Raw genomic sequence first — 15350 nt, 5'->3', positions numbered from 1 at the left:
CAAACCCTAAGTCAACTTGTGACCTGTTATTCAGTAGTTAGTGGTTTACATAGTTTATATTCACTAACCGCTAGAAGTATATGGGCCAGTGTTAGTTTCCTAATCATTGGCTATTTATTGCTGAGTCTTAATTCTTCACATTGACAATAAAAATTTTAAAATGTAGAATTTTAATGAATTTTTTTTGTGAGTAGTTGTTATGTTTGGGGGGGAATATTACCTATAGTCAACGATACTGATGTGTTGTTTGTGTATTTAGGGGTTTCTTTTGCGAGACAGAGGATCAGACGTTGAGAGTTTGGATAAACTCATGAAAACCAAAAACATACCTGAAGCTCACCAAGATGCATTTAAAACTGGTTTTGCAGAGGGTTTCCTGAAAGCTCAAGCGCTAACACAAAAAACCAATGGTAAGTTGATTAGACACCATCCATATTTGGAGAGGAATATCTGAAAGGAAATTATAGTCCTGCCTCTAAGTGATTATAATAACGTTTCTAACAATTATGCAACTTTTTATTGGTTACATTTCCTTATGTTTGTATCTTAAGCTGTGTGGAAAGAGAATATGTCCTGGTACTTTCACTGTCTGAAGTGAACCTAAGTCAGTGATAGAAGTACAAGAGGCTTTGTGAGATTTTTGATAACACGTGCTGAAAGGCGATCATGGAGATTATGCAAAATATAGCTGGCTCCAGAACTGTGTGTTATGAAATGTGATTACCACCAGTAACCTCATGTTTGCATTTCATTGAGCTGTCATTTCTCATTGATAACATTTTATTAAAGGCTTTTTTCTTTTTCCTCCAGATTCTTTAAGAAGAACTCGTCTGATTGTTTTTATTCTGCTGGTAGTTGGCATTTATGGACTCTTAAAGAACCCATTTTTATCTGGTAGAGACTCTTTATATTTGACTTATTTTTTATATTTTTAATTTATATATTAAAATATATTTTACATTTGACTTAAAAAAATCTTTTATATACTCATTTCTTTTCCTTAGTCTAAGACTTAGAGATAAGAAAACATTTATATTTATAATTCCAGAGTCTAGGTCTTTAATCCAAATTTGAGACTTCTCAGATTGGGTTACTTTGAGATTGTTTTTTGCATTGAGATAGAAAAATTTTAATCTCTTATGATTATGTATCATCCACCTTGTCAGAGGACTTACTATATTTGCATTATCTTAAGGATGGATATAAGAAAAATTCCTTCAGACACTGTATAAATTAAACTGTACTTTTTAAAGGATATAACTAATATTTTTTAAAGTTCCAAGGATTATATTAGAGTAGTAATTTTAAATTTACTTCTAGACGTGATTAATTCCCCAGATTTTTAGGAAATGATACTTAACCAATGATAAAATTCTAAGAACATGCAGAAGAATTTTATAATAGCAATTCAGAGTGAAAATAAACATCTGTTTCAAAGGCACAGTAATAAATTCAATGTATTTAAAATTAACACACAGAAAATTACTTTACAGCCCCAGGTTTTCTCAGTTTGCCAGTCTAAAATGAAGTAATAATGTCAGATTTAAGTGGATCCAATTGACTTTTCCAGCTGTCATTCAGTGTTTATACCATGTTTTCCCCTTTCTTTATGATGATTACCTTGAGAGGGGAAAAAAAATGGTTTACAGTTAAGAACATTGACCTGGATCAGAAATTATTCCTAGAACTTGATGTACAGTTATTTTAAAAGTTATCAAAACTGAGATGAGGTTTTAACATCCAGGAATAGCCTTTTTTATATCTAGATCTGCTTTCTCTTGTCTCTCTCTGTATTTTTTTTAAATTATTTTTTTCAAAAAAAGGAACCAGTGTATGGATTGATAGGTGGTATCAGCAGGGTGGTGGAAGAGTGGGAAGAGCTCTGATGATTATTCTTTTGTGTTTCTTAATTGCACACAATGGAGCTTGAGAACCATTGGTTTACGTTTTTATTATTAGATATAAGGAGAAGAGGAAAATTCTTAGTTTTAACTGGAAAGGCAAAGATGTCATTTTAATGAGAATCATTCATTCCTTGAACATTGTCTCAAAATCCAGAAGACCTAATTCCTACTCCTCGCATTGTCATCTTAGACATTTAATTTTTCTGGACTTTCTTGCATCTGAAAAATAAGGTAGTTAAAATTTTATGAATCTATCAAATATGTAAGCATTTTTTTTTGTCCCTTTAGTCCGCTTCCGGACAACAACAGGGCTTGATTCTGCTGTAGATCCTGTACAGATGAAAAATGTTACCTTTGAACATGTTAAAGGAGTAAGTTAAAAAGTTTACCTTGGTCTCTTCAAACATTATTGTATTTTTTATTAGAAAGGTTGAAATAATAGAAAATACATGTATGGTCTGTGCCTCCAGTTCTTGGCACAGAGCTCTTAAAACCCTTGTAATTTCCCAGGGGATAAGAGCACTGGGAGTATCTTTTGTTCTACTGTTTGGTCTTTGACACCAGGTCCTGACACAGGGCTTCTGAGTCCCTTGGAATGTCCTGGGTGATGGCAGTGTCTTCTGTTCTTTTCTTTCCTTGTCCCCTTGACTACACAGCTTGTACCTTATGGGATCTTAGCTTCCCAATGAGGGATTGAACCTGGGCCCACAGCTGTGGATACATGGAGTCCTATCCATTGTACCGCCAAGGAAGTCCCACAGTGTCTTTTGTTCTAATGAGGTGGCTCTGAGTGGGCTCCTGGAGGGGGACTGGTCACCAGAAAGATCAAGCTGTGGTTAGAATCTTGGAACTTCCACGTCTACTCTCTGTTCTCCAGAGAGGGGAGAGGGGCTGGAAAGGAGTTAATAATTGATTATGCCTATGTGAGTACACTCCCATTAAAGTCCCAACAGGTTGGGGTTTGGAGGAGTTTTTAGTTAGTGAACACACAGAGGCGTGAGGAGCGTAGCATTTTCAGAGAGGACGTGGAGGGCCTGTACCCCTTCCTGTATCCCTTGCCTACCTCCCTCTTCCTTCTGGCTGTTCTAGGGTATATCCTTTCATAATAAGCCGATAGTACCTAACCTGGTTTCCTGAGTTCTATGAGCTGCTCTACCAAATTAAACCTAAGGAGGGATTCTGAGAATCTCCAATTTATAGCCAATAGGCAGAAGCACAGATGACAACCTAGATGTGGGATTGACATCTGAGGGGTGTGTGGCAGGGGGGAGGGGTAAGTCTTGTGGGACTTTGGCCCATCAACATGTTTCCTGTTCGCCCCTTCCCAAGTACTTTCTTTTTATCACTGCCCAATGTAAATGAGTTTTCTCAATGAGTTATTAAAAGTTGTGTGGTATGAGGTTGTAGGTTGTCTACAAATATATTATTATGTGAGGGTAATTTAAAATAAATACATGAAAGTATACATACAAAAAAGGTATTTTTCATTTACACTGGTAGCCAACATTTTTAAATTGAATTCGCACCCATGAAAAAATTTCCAGTGTTTGTTGAAAATGGAATTCTGGAACACCAGGTTGTATTCTTTGGCAGAGCCATGTTGTGGTTGTCTTTAAGGGACTGTTGCTTTCCAGTTGAGCACATTTCCACCAGTGCTGTTCTACATCTGGCCTTCTTCACTCATTTATTGATACCATTTTGCCACTAGGAATTTGCATTTGTGACTTCTGCTTATATGCTGACTAGGAAAATTGCTCACTGTTTCTAATAGATAGCTTTCTTAATCCTTATCAGAGTTTTAAAGATGATCTAATATTCTGATTGCAATTTTTGTTGGCCAGATTGGATTTTTTTTTTTTTTTGCTAGGGATCTCAATTCTGTAAGATTTTATATTTGGGGAATTAAATCTTCAAATTTTTTTTTTACCACAACTATTTATAAAGCAGTACTGCTGCTGCTGCTGCTAAGTCACTTCAGTCGTGTCCCACTCTTTGTGACCCCATAGAAGGCAGCCCACCAGGCTCCCCTGTCCCTGGGATTCTCCAGGCAAGAACACTGGAGTGGGTCGCCATCTTCTTCTCTAGTACGTAAAGCAGTACACTATAGCTTAATTTTAGTCACTGTCTTTGGCATTTGTTAGGAACTAAATTGTTTATATTCTAGTAGTAATTCTTTATAATAAAAATGACTTCATAACTAGTCAAAAATTAATGTTATAACTTAAACACAGACTCACTTATTAATATATAGTAAGTCCAGATAGTTTGTCCTTGAAGCTTATAACCGGGTCCAAAAAAGTTTTAGATTTGAAACTTATTAGGCAATTCTATATTAAATGCCACTGAGACATTTAACTAGAATTTTGAATGTAACAGGGTTTTTTTGTTCTTTTTTTTTTTTTTAACCAAAGGAAGCAATTGGAAAGGGGTTTTGTTGGGATATGTAAGGAGATTTCATGTATCTGGTACTGAGGGTCAGGAGAAAACCCTTTGTGTGAGTATTTCTAAAGGGGCCTTTTTGTATACTTTCACTGAGACAAAAAGCCAAATTAATATCAGGTTAAATTTACAATATTCAAAGAGGGTGTCTTAGTAAGATAATTAACATTTTAAATTATTTGGTAAATTATATCACTTCAGGTGGAGGAAGCTAAACAGGAATTACAGGAAGTTGTTGAATTTTTGAAAAATCCACAAAAATTTACTGTTCTTGGAGGTAAACTTCCAAAAGGTAAGGTATCTTCGCTTTCCCATGACTTGACAAAACAGTGTAATATATCACTAATTTAACTTTTATCAGATTTACCTGATGAAAGTTTATTAGTAATTCTTAATTGCTATTTTACAAGTGCTCATTCTGAACATACTATTTTGTTATCTTTTGTCTTTGATAATTTAAAAGTTTGTTATTTCAAACTTTTAAGTAAATTGCAACAATAAATAGTACAAAGAATTCCAACTTTATCTAATCCAAAGTCATATTCAGATACCAGCATTTATCCCAATGTGTAAATAGTATTTAAATAATACAGGAAAATTAGTTACGAAGTAGGTCCTAAAGTGAATCATTTATAGAGACAAATATGTTTCACCATGTTTGAAAATATTGATCATTGGTGTGCCTTCAACCACAGCACTGTATTTATTAATTCGTAATTATTTGTTTTAAGTTCTTATCAGGTTGTGTTTTTGTTTTTTAATTTGAACCATTCTTGTTTATTTTTTTTCTTTAGGAATTCTTTTAGTTGGACCACCAGGAACAGGGAAGACACTTCTTGCCCGAGCTGTTGCTGGAGAAGCTGATGTTCCTTTTTATTATGCTTCTGGATCAGAATTTGATGAGATGTTTGTGGGTGTGGGAGCCAGCCGTATAAGAAATCTTTTTAGTAGGTCTAGTGGATCTTTTATATAGTAATAATTTCTCTTAATGTTAGGAAAAGAGGGTTTCTTAAACTCTGTCTTTGCTTCTTGTTTCTGATTTGATAGTTGGCTGAAATAGCCATTGTAGGATGCTAATCTCAAGTAACTTAGTGTGTGGGCTAAAATAAAACTATTACTTTTCTTTCCAATTAGTCAGAAGAGTTTGTGGAATCACTAGGTTGCTGGATGAGGCTGGGGTCTGTTGAAAACCTGTGGTTTCGTTTGTTTTGTTTTGTTTTGGTGTGTTTTGTTTTCACCTTATTTATTAATTCTGTAGTATATATTTAAAAATTATTTGCCTCAAATCTGACTATATATGGTTTGTATGACTAGGAAGAATGAATACTCAGTGTTACAATTTTTTTTTCATTTGAGACTACTCTTCTTAAAGCAGTTAAGAAAGACCTTCTTTTATGTATTTGCTCCCTAATGAGTGTCTTTTATCGGCTTTTTAATTTTCGTACACGTTGTTAACTATTTATATAATTTTATTTTAAAGGTGTTGATTTTATTAAACTTATTTGAATCCTTTCTGTCTTTAGGGGAAGCAAAAGCAAATGCCCCTTGTGTTATATTTATTGATGAATTGGATTCTGTTGGTGGGAAGCGAATTGAATCTCCAATGCATCCATATTCACGGCAGACAATAAATCAACTTCTGGCTGAAATGGATGGGTAATTGACTTTTCTGTCTTGAGAATTTGGTGGTATATTTAGTAGCATTTCAGAGATAGGAAAAATTTAAGTTTATAGGCAACAGAATATCCTATGTGCAAGGAGTAAAGACAAGCTATTTTGACTATTGTATTGTTTTACTAATGGGATCATTGGTCATTGATGTATTAACTACTCTCAAATTGAAAAGTAAAATTTTCATTTACTGTAGTATGACAGAAAAGCAGTGATTCTAGCTGAAAGTCGTCATCTGTTTGGAGATGTGCAAGGAGAATACCCTCATTCCTTCACTGTTTGTGACTAGCTCTGAGTGTTGCTGTAGATCAAAAGCTTGCATCAGTTTCCATAATGTAAAAAGAGGTGGACTTGCTTCGAATGAAGCAGAGAAGTTTCTTAACGTCATACAAGACATTCTGAAAGTTTAAGAGTAAATAATTGGAATTGGTAAACTTGAAAATAATTTTTCAAAAAATTAGTCAGGAACTCAAGCTTTGGTGTCAGGTTATCTCTTCCTAAGTAGAAAATTTACTGTGAAACCACAGATGATTTGGTGATGTATTATTAACAAGTTTTATTGAAGTGCACTGACCTTTTAAAAAGCAGGGAGTGATGTCTTCGTATTTGGGGCATTAAAAAGACAATTCCTTTTCTTTGCTGTTAATAAAATTGAAGATAAACAGTTGTGTAGAACATTTCTGTGTGTGTGCTGTTTTAACTTTCAGTGAAAAGATACTTTTTTTCCTTAATAGTTTTAAACCCAATGAAGGAGTTATCATCATAGGTGCCACAAATTTCCCAGAGGCATTAGATAAGTAAGTATTAAAATTTTTGTGATATATTCTAGAAGAGTGATGAACTTTAAAAACATTGTGCTAAGTGAAGAATACCCATCACAAAACATTACATATTATATGATTCCTTTTATATGAAATGTTCAGAATAAGCAAATCCATAGCAATGGAAAGTAATTTAGCAGTTGCCAGAGGTTGGGCAAACAGGAGGGAAATAACTGCCAGTAGACTTGGGGTTTCATTTGGCTGGAGAAAGTGGGGGAAGGGATCAATATTCTCTAAAATTATTGTGATGGTTAGACAACTCTGAATCTATTAACACCCAGTGGATTGTCCACTTCAAATTCTATGATGTGAGAATGGTATCTCAGTAAAGCTACTAAAAGAATCTTTTTATGACTTAAACACAGAGCTTTTGGGGGTGGGTGGTAGACAGCACATTTTTAAAAGTAAAATTTACTGTAGTTAAGGTTTTTATTGATTTTACTGTTTAAGTTATTCATACTTTCATTTGATCTAATAGTTGGTTCTTGCTTAAGAGTCTAGTTTAACGTTTTATAAAACTCCAGTACTTTGGCCACCTCATGCGAAGAGTTGACTCATTGGAAAAGACTGATGCTAGGAGGGATTGGGGGCAGGAGGAAAAGGGGACAACAGAGGATAAGATGGCTGGATGGCATCACCGACTCGATGGACGTGAGTTTGAGTGAACTCCGGGAGATGGTGATGGACAGGGAGGCCTGGCGTGCTGCAATTCATGGGGTTGCAAAGAGTCGGACACGACTGAGCGACTGAACTGAACTGAACTGAACTGAATACAACAGTAAGATGGGTGTGTGGCTCACACAATAGGCTGCTATAGAATAATTTGTTCCTTTACTGACAGACTTGCTTGTCTTTGTCTCTGAAGGGTTGTATACTATCCTGATGCACACATTTATCTGTATGAACCTTTGTTTAGCCTTCCAGTTTTTGAAATTATTATTTCAACCATGTTTTACAAGGAACTAATCTGAATATTTATGTTCAGAATAGGATGTCAGTCCTATTTTTATAACCAGATCCTCAGCACAGTTTATTAATTATATTTTCTTTTTGTATTCTCCTTGTAGTGCCTTAATACGCCCTGGTCGCTTTGACATGCAGGTTACGGTTCCAAGGCCAGATGTGAAAGGTCGAACAGAAATCTTGAAGTGGTACCTCAATAAAATAAAGTTTGATCAGTGTAAGTCTAATTCTGTGATACAAACATTATCTCTGTGAAATGGTAATATATCAATTTACCCTGTTTGTGGTCCTTACTCAGGATGTCTTAAAAGACAAATTTCTTTAAATTTTTTTTTTCTCTCCTTTTATTTGTCCTTAAAGTCTATTTCTTAAGTAGTGTGTATCAGAGATTCTATAATTTACAATCCTGATTTGAAAGAAAGTTTTCTTTGGAATATTGAGATAGATAATTGATGAATCTATGTATAAATGTTTCTCTAGGTGAATTTAAAATATAAAATAATAGAACAAGTACCTCTATATTATGAGCATAGTACCTCACGATGTAATCACTTTGGGGCCAAAAGAGGGGAAGCAAAAGTATAAAACAAAATACATGGAAATAGTATGGACCCACCTGAGTAGTAAAAGCAGCTATTAAACTGCAGTATTTTCAGAGATGCCAGAATCAGTTCATAAAATCAAACATGTTTCCTCTTGTAACATGGACTTCTGTGTCCAGAGTTATTTCAAGATGAAACTGATAACGTGCTTTTTCAATTTGTGGTTGGGTGATAACTGAAAGTCTGTAAATCGTTATCTGACAACTTTACCTTTCTTTGTTTTTCACAAAATTATTTAAGTACAAGAACTTATGTTATTTGTCCCAGTGACAATTTTTATGGTCTGTTCAGTAGCAATTTTTCCTTTTTCCTCTTAGAATTTAGTAAAGTTTTTTTTAAATTATAGTTTATGATTGCTATTTTATTTTTTCTTTTGCAAAGTGAGTTCTTTATGCAGAGCTTTTTATTACTGCTTTTGAAATTTCAATGTTGTGTTCTGTCTGCATATAGCTGTTGATCCAGAAATCATAGCTCGAGGTACTGTTGGCTTTTCTGGAGCTGAGTTGGAGAATCTTGTGAACCAGGCTGCATTAAAGGCAGCTGTTGATGGAAAAGAAATGGTTACTATGAAGGAACTAGAGTTTTCCAAAGATAAAATCCTAATGGGTAGGTTTCTTTTCTTTTTTTCCTATGTTATGCTGTTCATTGTGTTAGAGAAAAAATTCTTAATTTTGAAAGAAAGGTTATAAAAACAAAAGGTATAGAAACATGCAAATATATACTCAAACATAGCACAAAGTTTGGCCTCTTACAGAACAAATACACCGTATATTATACTCTTTGAAGGTGCCCATGGTTTTCTTCTTATCTGATATTGCTGATTAAAGAATAGTTAACTTTTTACTATTTTTCAGTATTTAAGTTTTATTTTAAACCCTAAATGGCTTCAGGGGGCTTCCTTGGTGGGTCAATGGTAAAGAAGCCACTTGCCAATACAGGAGACACAGGTTCAGTCCCTGATCTGGGAAGATCCCACATGCCATGGAGCAACTAAGCCCATGTGCCACAACTACTGAGCCTGTGCTCTAGAGCCCAGGAGCCACGACTACTGAGCCCACACGCCACAGCTACTGAAGCATAGAACCTGAGCTCTGCAACGAGAGAAGCCATTGCATTGAGAAACCTGTGCACCACAACCGGAGAGTAGTCCCTGCTCGCCACAACTAGAGAAAAGCCCACGCGGCAGAGAGACGCAGCACAGCCAAAAATAAAGTAAAATAAAGATTATTTAAATTGGCTTCAAAACAGGTTGTTATGTTATTCCTGTTAGAAGTTTATTTTCTAGAAATAGTTTTTTCCTTTTGATATAAGAAGTAAAATTATAGTTCTTAGAATTTGGTTTTCAGTTGACAAATTATGGTTTACATGTGTTATAGAGTGGAGTCTACTCATTTTTTAAACTTTCACGATGTTTTAAAATATTAATGATATTAAATCATATTACTCTAAGAATGACTTTGAGGCATATGAATTTCATTCACTTAAATATTCTTTCCTAATGGAGTATTTTACTTAAGTAAATTTTTATTCTTAGGCCCTGAGCGTAGAAGTGTGGAAATTGATAACAAAAACAAAACGATCACAGCGTATCATGAATCTGGTCATGCTATTATTGCATATTACACTAAAGATGCAATGCCTATCAACAAAGCTACAATCATGCCTCGAGGGCCAACACTTGGACACGTGAGTACCTTTAGTTTTTCTTTTCTTTTGGATAATGCTCCCTAGTACCTTATGAAGGAAATTACTGATGAAAACATTTCAAAAGAAAATTCAGCTACTTCCTAAGTATGTTGATATGTTCTTCTTTAACTTCCTCAACTGTCTTGAATTCAGACATATGTGTGAAATTTATCTGCTAATAAAGGATATCTTTAATATTTCAGATAGTATATTTAAATTATGACATTTAATTCAGGAATGACAACAAAATATAATTCGTAAATGTGTAGTTGCTGTTTTCTCCCCAGAAGAAATTATGTATCATAATGACTGGTTCAGTTTTTCCAAGTTTTATCTCATTGAGCATACATTTCATTTTCATATCTTTCTAATTATAGACATTTTAAATATTTTTATTCAGTGAAGGACAGACAGCTGTATTGCACCATTAACTACTTATTTATAAAATGCACTTCTGCTTTCCTCATTTTATACATTTCTGGTTTGGTCATCAGTCACCATGACTGTCTCTATGAAATGTTGCTGAGTTTTCAGCATCATGGTATTAAGTAAGAGAGACAAATGATAATTCAGGTTACTAATATGTATTTCAAAACTGTGTGTGAATTTTCTCTTTGCTTTTCAATTGTCTAGGTGTCCCTGTTGCCTGAGAATGATCGGTGGAATGAAACTAGAGCTCAGCTGCTTGCCCAGATGGATGTCAGCATGGGAGGAAGAGTGGCAGAGGAGCTTATATTTGGAAGTGACCATATTACAACAGGTTACTGTAAATAATGACTTTAGTTCAAATTGTGTTCATTCATTTAAAGATTTTTTTTTAACTTGAGTTATATGTATATTTTAAAATTTTAGGTGCTTCCAGTGATTTTGATAATGCAACCAAAATAGCAAAGCGCATGGTCACCAAATTTGGAATGAGTGAAAAGGTAATAGCTAATTTTAACCCTCCCTCATGTATCACATGATAATGTGAAGAGTGTAGTATCTCTTTCTGAGAGAGGGTTCTATTATAAATTGATAGATTTTCCTGTTTCATTCCAAATGGATTTGACAAAGCGTACTTTATAAATTAAATCTCATTTTCTGAGAAATGGCATACATTCTTTCTATTCCAGCTGCTCAGACAGTAACAGTTATTCATGAATTAACCAAATGATAATATAAATTATTTAGCTCTTTCTGTGAGCTTGCTTAATTTGCCCTTTCCACATACTCTATATATCTGCTTTATCACTGTGGCTCCATGAAGCAATTCCAGTATACTGTGACTGTGAATTTCTGGACTAGAATAGCTGCTAAAGTTTTCCAAGAAGGTACTCAGAACCATGCATGCTAAGTTGCTTCAGTCACGTCTGAGTCTGTGCAACCCTAGGGACTGTAGCTTACCAGGCTCCTCTGTCCATGGGATTCTCCGGGCAAGGATACTGGAGTGGATTACCATGCCCTCCTCCAGGGGATCTTCTCAACCCAGGATCGAACCCATGTCTCATATCTCCTGCATTGGCAGGCAGGTTCTTTACCACTAGTGCCAACCGGAAGCCCACTTAGAACCATACTTGGGTTTTAAAATTCTCTCTGTACATTTTAGTATTATAGTTTCCCTTGTGGCTCAGCTGGTAAAGAATCTGCATGCAATGCGGGAGACCTGGGTTAGATCCCTGGGTTGGGAGGATCCCCTGGAGAAGGGAAAGGCTACCCACTGCCGTATCCTGGTCTGGAGAATTCCATGGACTGTATAGTTCATGGGGTCCGCGAAGAGTTGGACACGACTGAGCGACTTTCACTTCACTTATTCTACTTTCAGAAGAAGAATGAATTTTTTTTTGCCCTCAAGGGCATTTTTGTATTGTAATTTTTCCTTGCTCCCGTGATACTTATTTTCTTATATATGGTATAGTCCTCCCTCTGTTACATACATTAGTTAGAGGTTTTTATGTTGAATTTCTTTCTTTTCTTTGATTTTAGCTTGGAGTTATGACCTACAGTGATACAGGGAAACTGAGTCCAGAAACTCAATCTGCTATTGAACAGGAAATCAGAATCCTTTTGAGGGTAATAATCTTTTTTTTTTTTCTTTTAATGTTTGTTTATCTGTTTAGTCAAAATGTGCCTGAGTATTTGGGTGCATGCAAAATAGCTAAAGTTCCACAGTTCTTTAGAAATGTCGATATAGCTCATAAAGTTAATAGGGGCACCATTGCTACCGGAAGTACAGTAGGTACTCTTTCCACTAGATGGCAGGCTTACTTGGGTATTATGTGTTGTATTAGGCTCAAATGCAATCCCATGGACTGTAGTCTGCCAGTCTCCTCTGTCCATGGGATTCTCCAGGCATGAATAGTAGAGTGGGTTGCCATTCCTTTTTCCAGGGGATCTTCCCAACCCAGGGACTGAACCTGGTCTCCCGCATTGTAGGCAGATTTTTTATCATCTGAGCCACCAGGGAAGCCCCAGGTTCAAATGTACATGAGCCTAAAAGTGTGAAACCTGATAGTTTTACATGTTATAAAGTAAGGGGTTCATTCCAAGGAAGTTTTTAAACTTTCTGCTAATCCTTGATTATTAGCTATAATATTCCATAATATATTTCTAATAATTTATATATTTAATGTGGTTATTTCATTTGGACATTATGGTTATGTTCACAATGTCTAGTAATTGTATTATATTTATATACCTGTGTTTCTTGGTTTTGGTAAATTCATTTTTATGTTTTCTATCCATTTTTATAAGGGCAAAAATGATTTGTTATTCAAATGTTGACATTTGCACAGGCAAATGTGATACTGTCAAAAATGAACTGTTATTATTGCCATTATTCATAAACTGATAAACTTAATTCAGACTCGCTTTGAAAGGAGAATTGAAGCATTTAAGTGATAAGTTCAAGGTGGGTTGCAAAAAAAATAAGTATGAAAGTCAAAGGTCACCTCTAGTGATAGACTGTTACAGTTTTGCAAAGTGAGTGTATTACCAAGTAAAAGAATGAAAATCTGTGTCTTTTCTGGCCATTCTAGATTGAGTAAATTGGTGAAATGTTAAGAGACAAAGTGAACAAACAAACTCCCTTTACTTTTAGCATGTATATTGAATAAAGAAATAGATTTCTGTGTTTATAGACCTTACTTAGAATGCAAATGAGTAGTGTATACTTTTACTTCTTCAGTAGCTTTTTGTGTAAGTGGACCTTGGTTATCTATAGGATAGATTAGGAGGTTAAAAATACAGCACTGGAAAGTATGAAAGTTATTGTCAGGGAACCAAGCTTTTAAATGCTTTTATGTTTTATAGATAGAAATCAGTAGATCTTATATATTTTTTTAGAGTATGTAAAGGGTTTTTTTTTTTTCCCATTTATGGTTTTGCTTCTCAAGCTTCTGCCTTTTACATATCTGCTTTGTATTTCAGGATTCATATGAGCGAGCAAAACATATCTTGAAGACTCATGCGAAAGAGCACAAGAATCTGGCAGAAGCTTTGTTGACCTACGAGACTTTGGATGCCAAAGAGATTCAAATTGTTCTTGAGGGGAAGAAGTTGGAAGTGAGATGATAGCTCTTGAATTGGATGTATTGTTGGTTTTATTGCAAGACCATAAGTAGCATTGAAGTAGTCTTATTTTGCAACTCTTTCTCCCATTCTTGACCTGGTATCATTCAGAGGTGTGAAACACTTTGTCACTCTGTTGTCACATTCATCTAATTTTGATTATTCTCATGATGAACACCTATTGCAAATAGCAAGTTTATTAAAGAAAATAAAGAGCTATCAGGATTGAAAACAGCTTGTTTGAGAAGTGTTAATTGGTTATTAAGTTGAAAATCAGTAATGATTTTATGGTTGGTTACAGTGTTAGATGTGAATAGAAAGTGTGCCTTTAGCTCTTGGGAGGTATTTTTACTTAGCAAAGTAAAAATTCATGAAGGATTGTCTTTGTTTCTAGATAGTACCATTTATCTTTGATAAAGAAATGATGCTGTTTGGCTATTAGTACATTGTAGTTCTACGTTCATTAGTGGAAACTTCATTAAGATGCACTTAATTATGATCTAGATTGATCGTATATAAAGTGTTTTTTTAAAAAAATAAGAGTAGAGAATTATGAACCTATGGATACAATCAGAATTTGAATGATTATAACTTTTAAAAAATCCAGCTTGCATTTTCATGATTTTTTTTTAAAAAACATTACTATCACTCTGAAAATGAAGCTTATTTCAGAGCAACAGTATTTTGTTAAATAAACAAGTAACACACCTCAAATTCCGAATAATAATGTAATTATGCTTGGCAGTGAAACCAAAATAAAACCAAAAACTCAGTCCCCTTCAGAGTGAACTTTTGAATTACTCTGTGTTAGAAATGGAAAGTTGTGTTTACTTTTCAGTCCGATTTTGTGAATATTAATGTGTTGTTACAGGATTTACAGATGACTTTAGCTCAGTAGAAAAATTATTTTAGAGCACATTGTATTGGTTTTACAACCAAATTATATTCTTGAAGTGGTTTTATTAAAATTACCTATAGTTTTCTAGTAACTTTTAAATTGTTTATGGTCTTCATTGAGGTTGATGGAGGGAGCTTGCTGCATGATACTCTTGCCCTTTTGTTTGGGTAGTTTAAAATTTTGATGTACTTTCAACCTTAGAGAAACATTATCAGAATAATACAAGGATCTCCCTTATACTCTTGATTCAGATTCACCAACTGATTTTATTTGCCTCAGTTTCTTCTGGCCCTTCCTCCCTTTCTCCTCTTCTCCCTGCCCCCTGTCTGTTTATACGAATGTGTATACATGTCTTTTTGTGGACACGTTTTCATTTCCATAGGTAGACTTCTAGAAATTGCTGCCTGAGGTGCTGAGTTTCTGTTTGACTTCATAAGAACTTGATGAACTGTTTTAAAAGTAACTATTTAAGTATATAATTTTGTGTTCCAGCTACCAGTGTATGAAATGTTCCAGTTTATCCATATCTTGTACGTTTCTTACAGTCTTATCTTTTGACAGTCATTTAGTGGGTACAAAGTAGAGTCTCATCGTAGATTTAATTTACGTTGCCCTTGGACTGGTGATTTTGAGTATCTTCTGGTAGACCTTTGGCCTTTTGTATGTCCTCTTTGGAGAAATGTCCATTCAGATCTTCCCTCCCTGCTTTGGTTTGTTGTCTTCTGTGTTGTAAGAGATCACATATTCTGAAGACAGGTCCTTTATCACATGAATCTTGTGTTTTTTTTCTTTCCTGGCTGTGTGACATGCCTTATGG

At 34.8% G+C, this 15350-nt stretch overlaps 1 protein-coding gene and 1 long non-coding RNA gene across 3 annotated transcripts in view; one reads left to right on the top strand and one right to left on the bottom strand.

Moving 5' to 3' along the window:
• Positions 1–13869, top strand: part of YME1L1 (YME1 like 1 ATPase) — a 28794-nt gene extending 14925 nt beyond the window's left edge. The window contains exons 6-19 of one of the 2 annotated variants that reach the window (NM_001101850.1): positions 260–410; positions 811–894; positions 2193–2275; positions 4545–4635; positions 5138–5290; positions 5867–5999; positions 6749–6811; positions 7903–8015; positions 8851–9006; positions 9935–10086; positions 10720–10852; positions 10939–11012; positions 12052–12138; positions 13495–13869. In NM_001101850.1, the coding sequence (NP_001095320.1) occupies positions 260–410; positions 811–894; positions 2193–2275; positions 4545–4635; positions 5138–5290; positions 5867–5999; positions 6749–6811; positions 7903–8015; positions 8851–9006; positions 9935–10086; positions 10720–10852; positions 10939–11012; positions 12052–12138; positions 13495–13638 (1617 nt within the window). In that variant the 3' untranslated portion in view covers positions 13639–13869. The remainder of the gene's footprint in view (positions 1–259; positions 411–810; positions 895–2192; positions 2276–4544; positions 4636–5137; positions 5291–5866; positions 6000–6748; positions 6812–7902; positions 8016–8850; positions 9007–9934; positions 10087–10719; positions 10853–10938; positions 11013–12051; positions 12139–13494) is intronic. The other variant, XM_005214173.5, reaches the window with a different exon arrangement.
• The window catches only part of LOC132346881 (uncharacterized), a 32042-nt gene that overhangs the window by 6058 nt on the left and 10634 nt on the right, over positions 1–15350 (bottom strand). The gene's annotated exons all lie outside the window — the stretch shown is intronic.

Source organism: Bos taurus, chromosome 13 (assembly GCF_002263795.3).
Source record: "Bos taurus isolate L1 Dominette 01449 registration number 42190680 breed Hereford chromosome 13, ARS-UCD2.0, whole genome shotgun sequence".
NCBI lineage: Eukaryota > Metazoa > Chordata > Mammalia > Artiodactyla > Bovidae > Bos > Bos taurus.
This window is presented reverse-complemented; position numbering and strand designations above follow the sequence as displayed.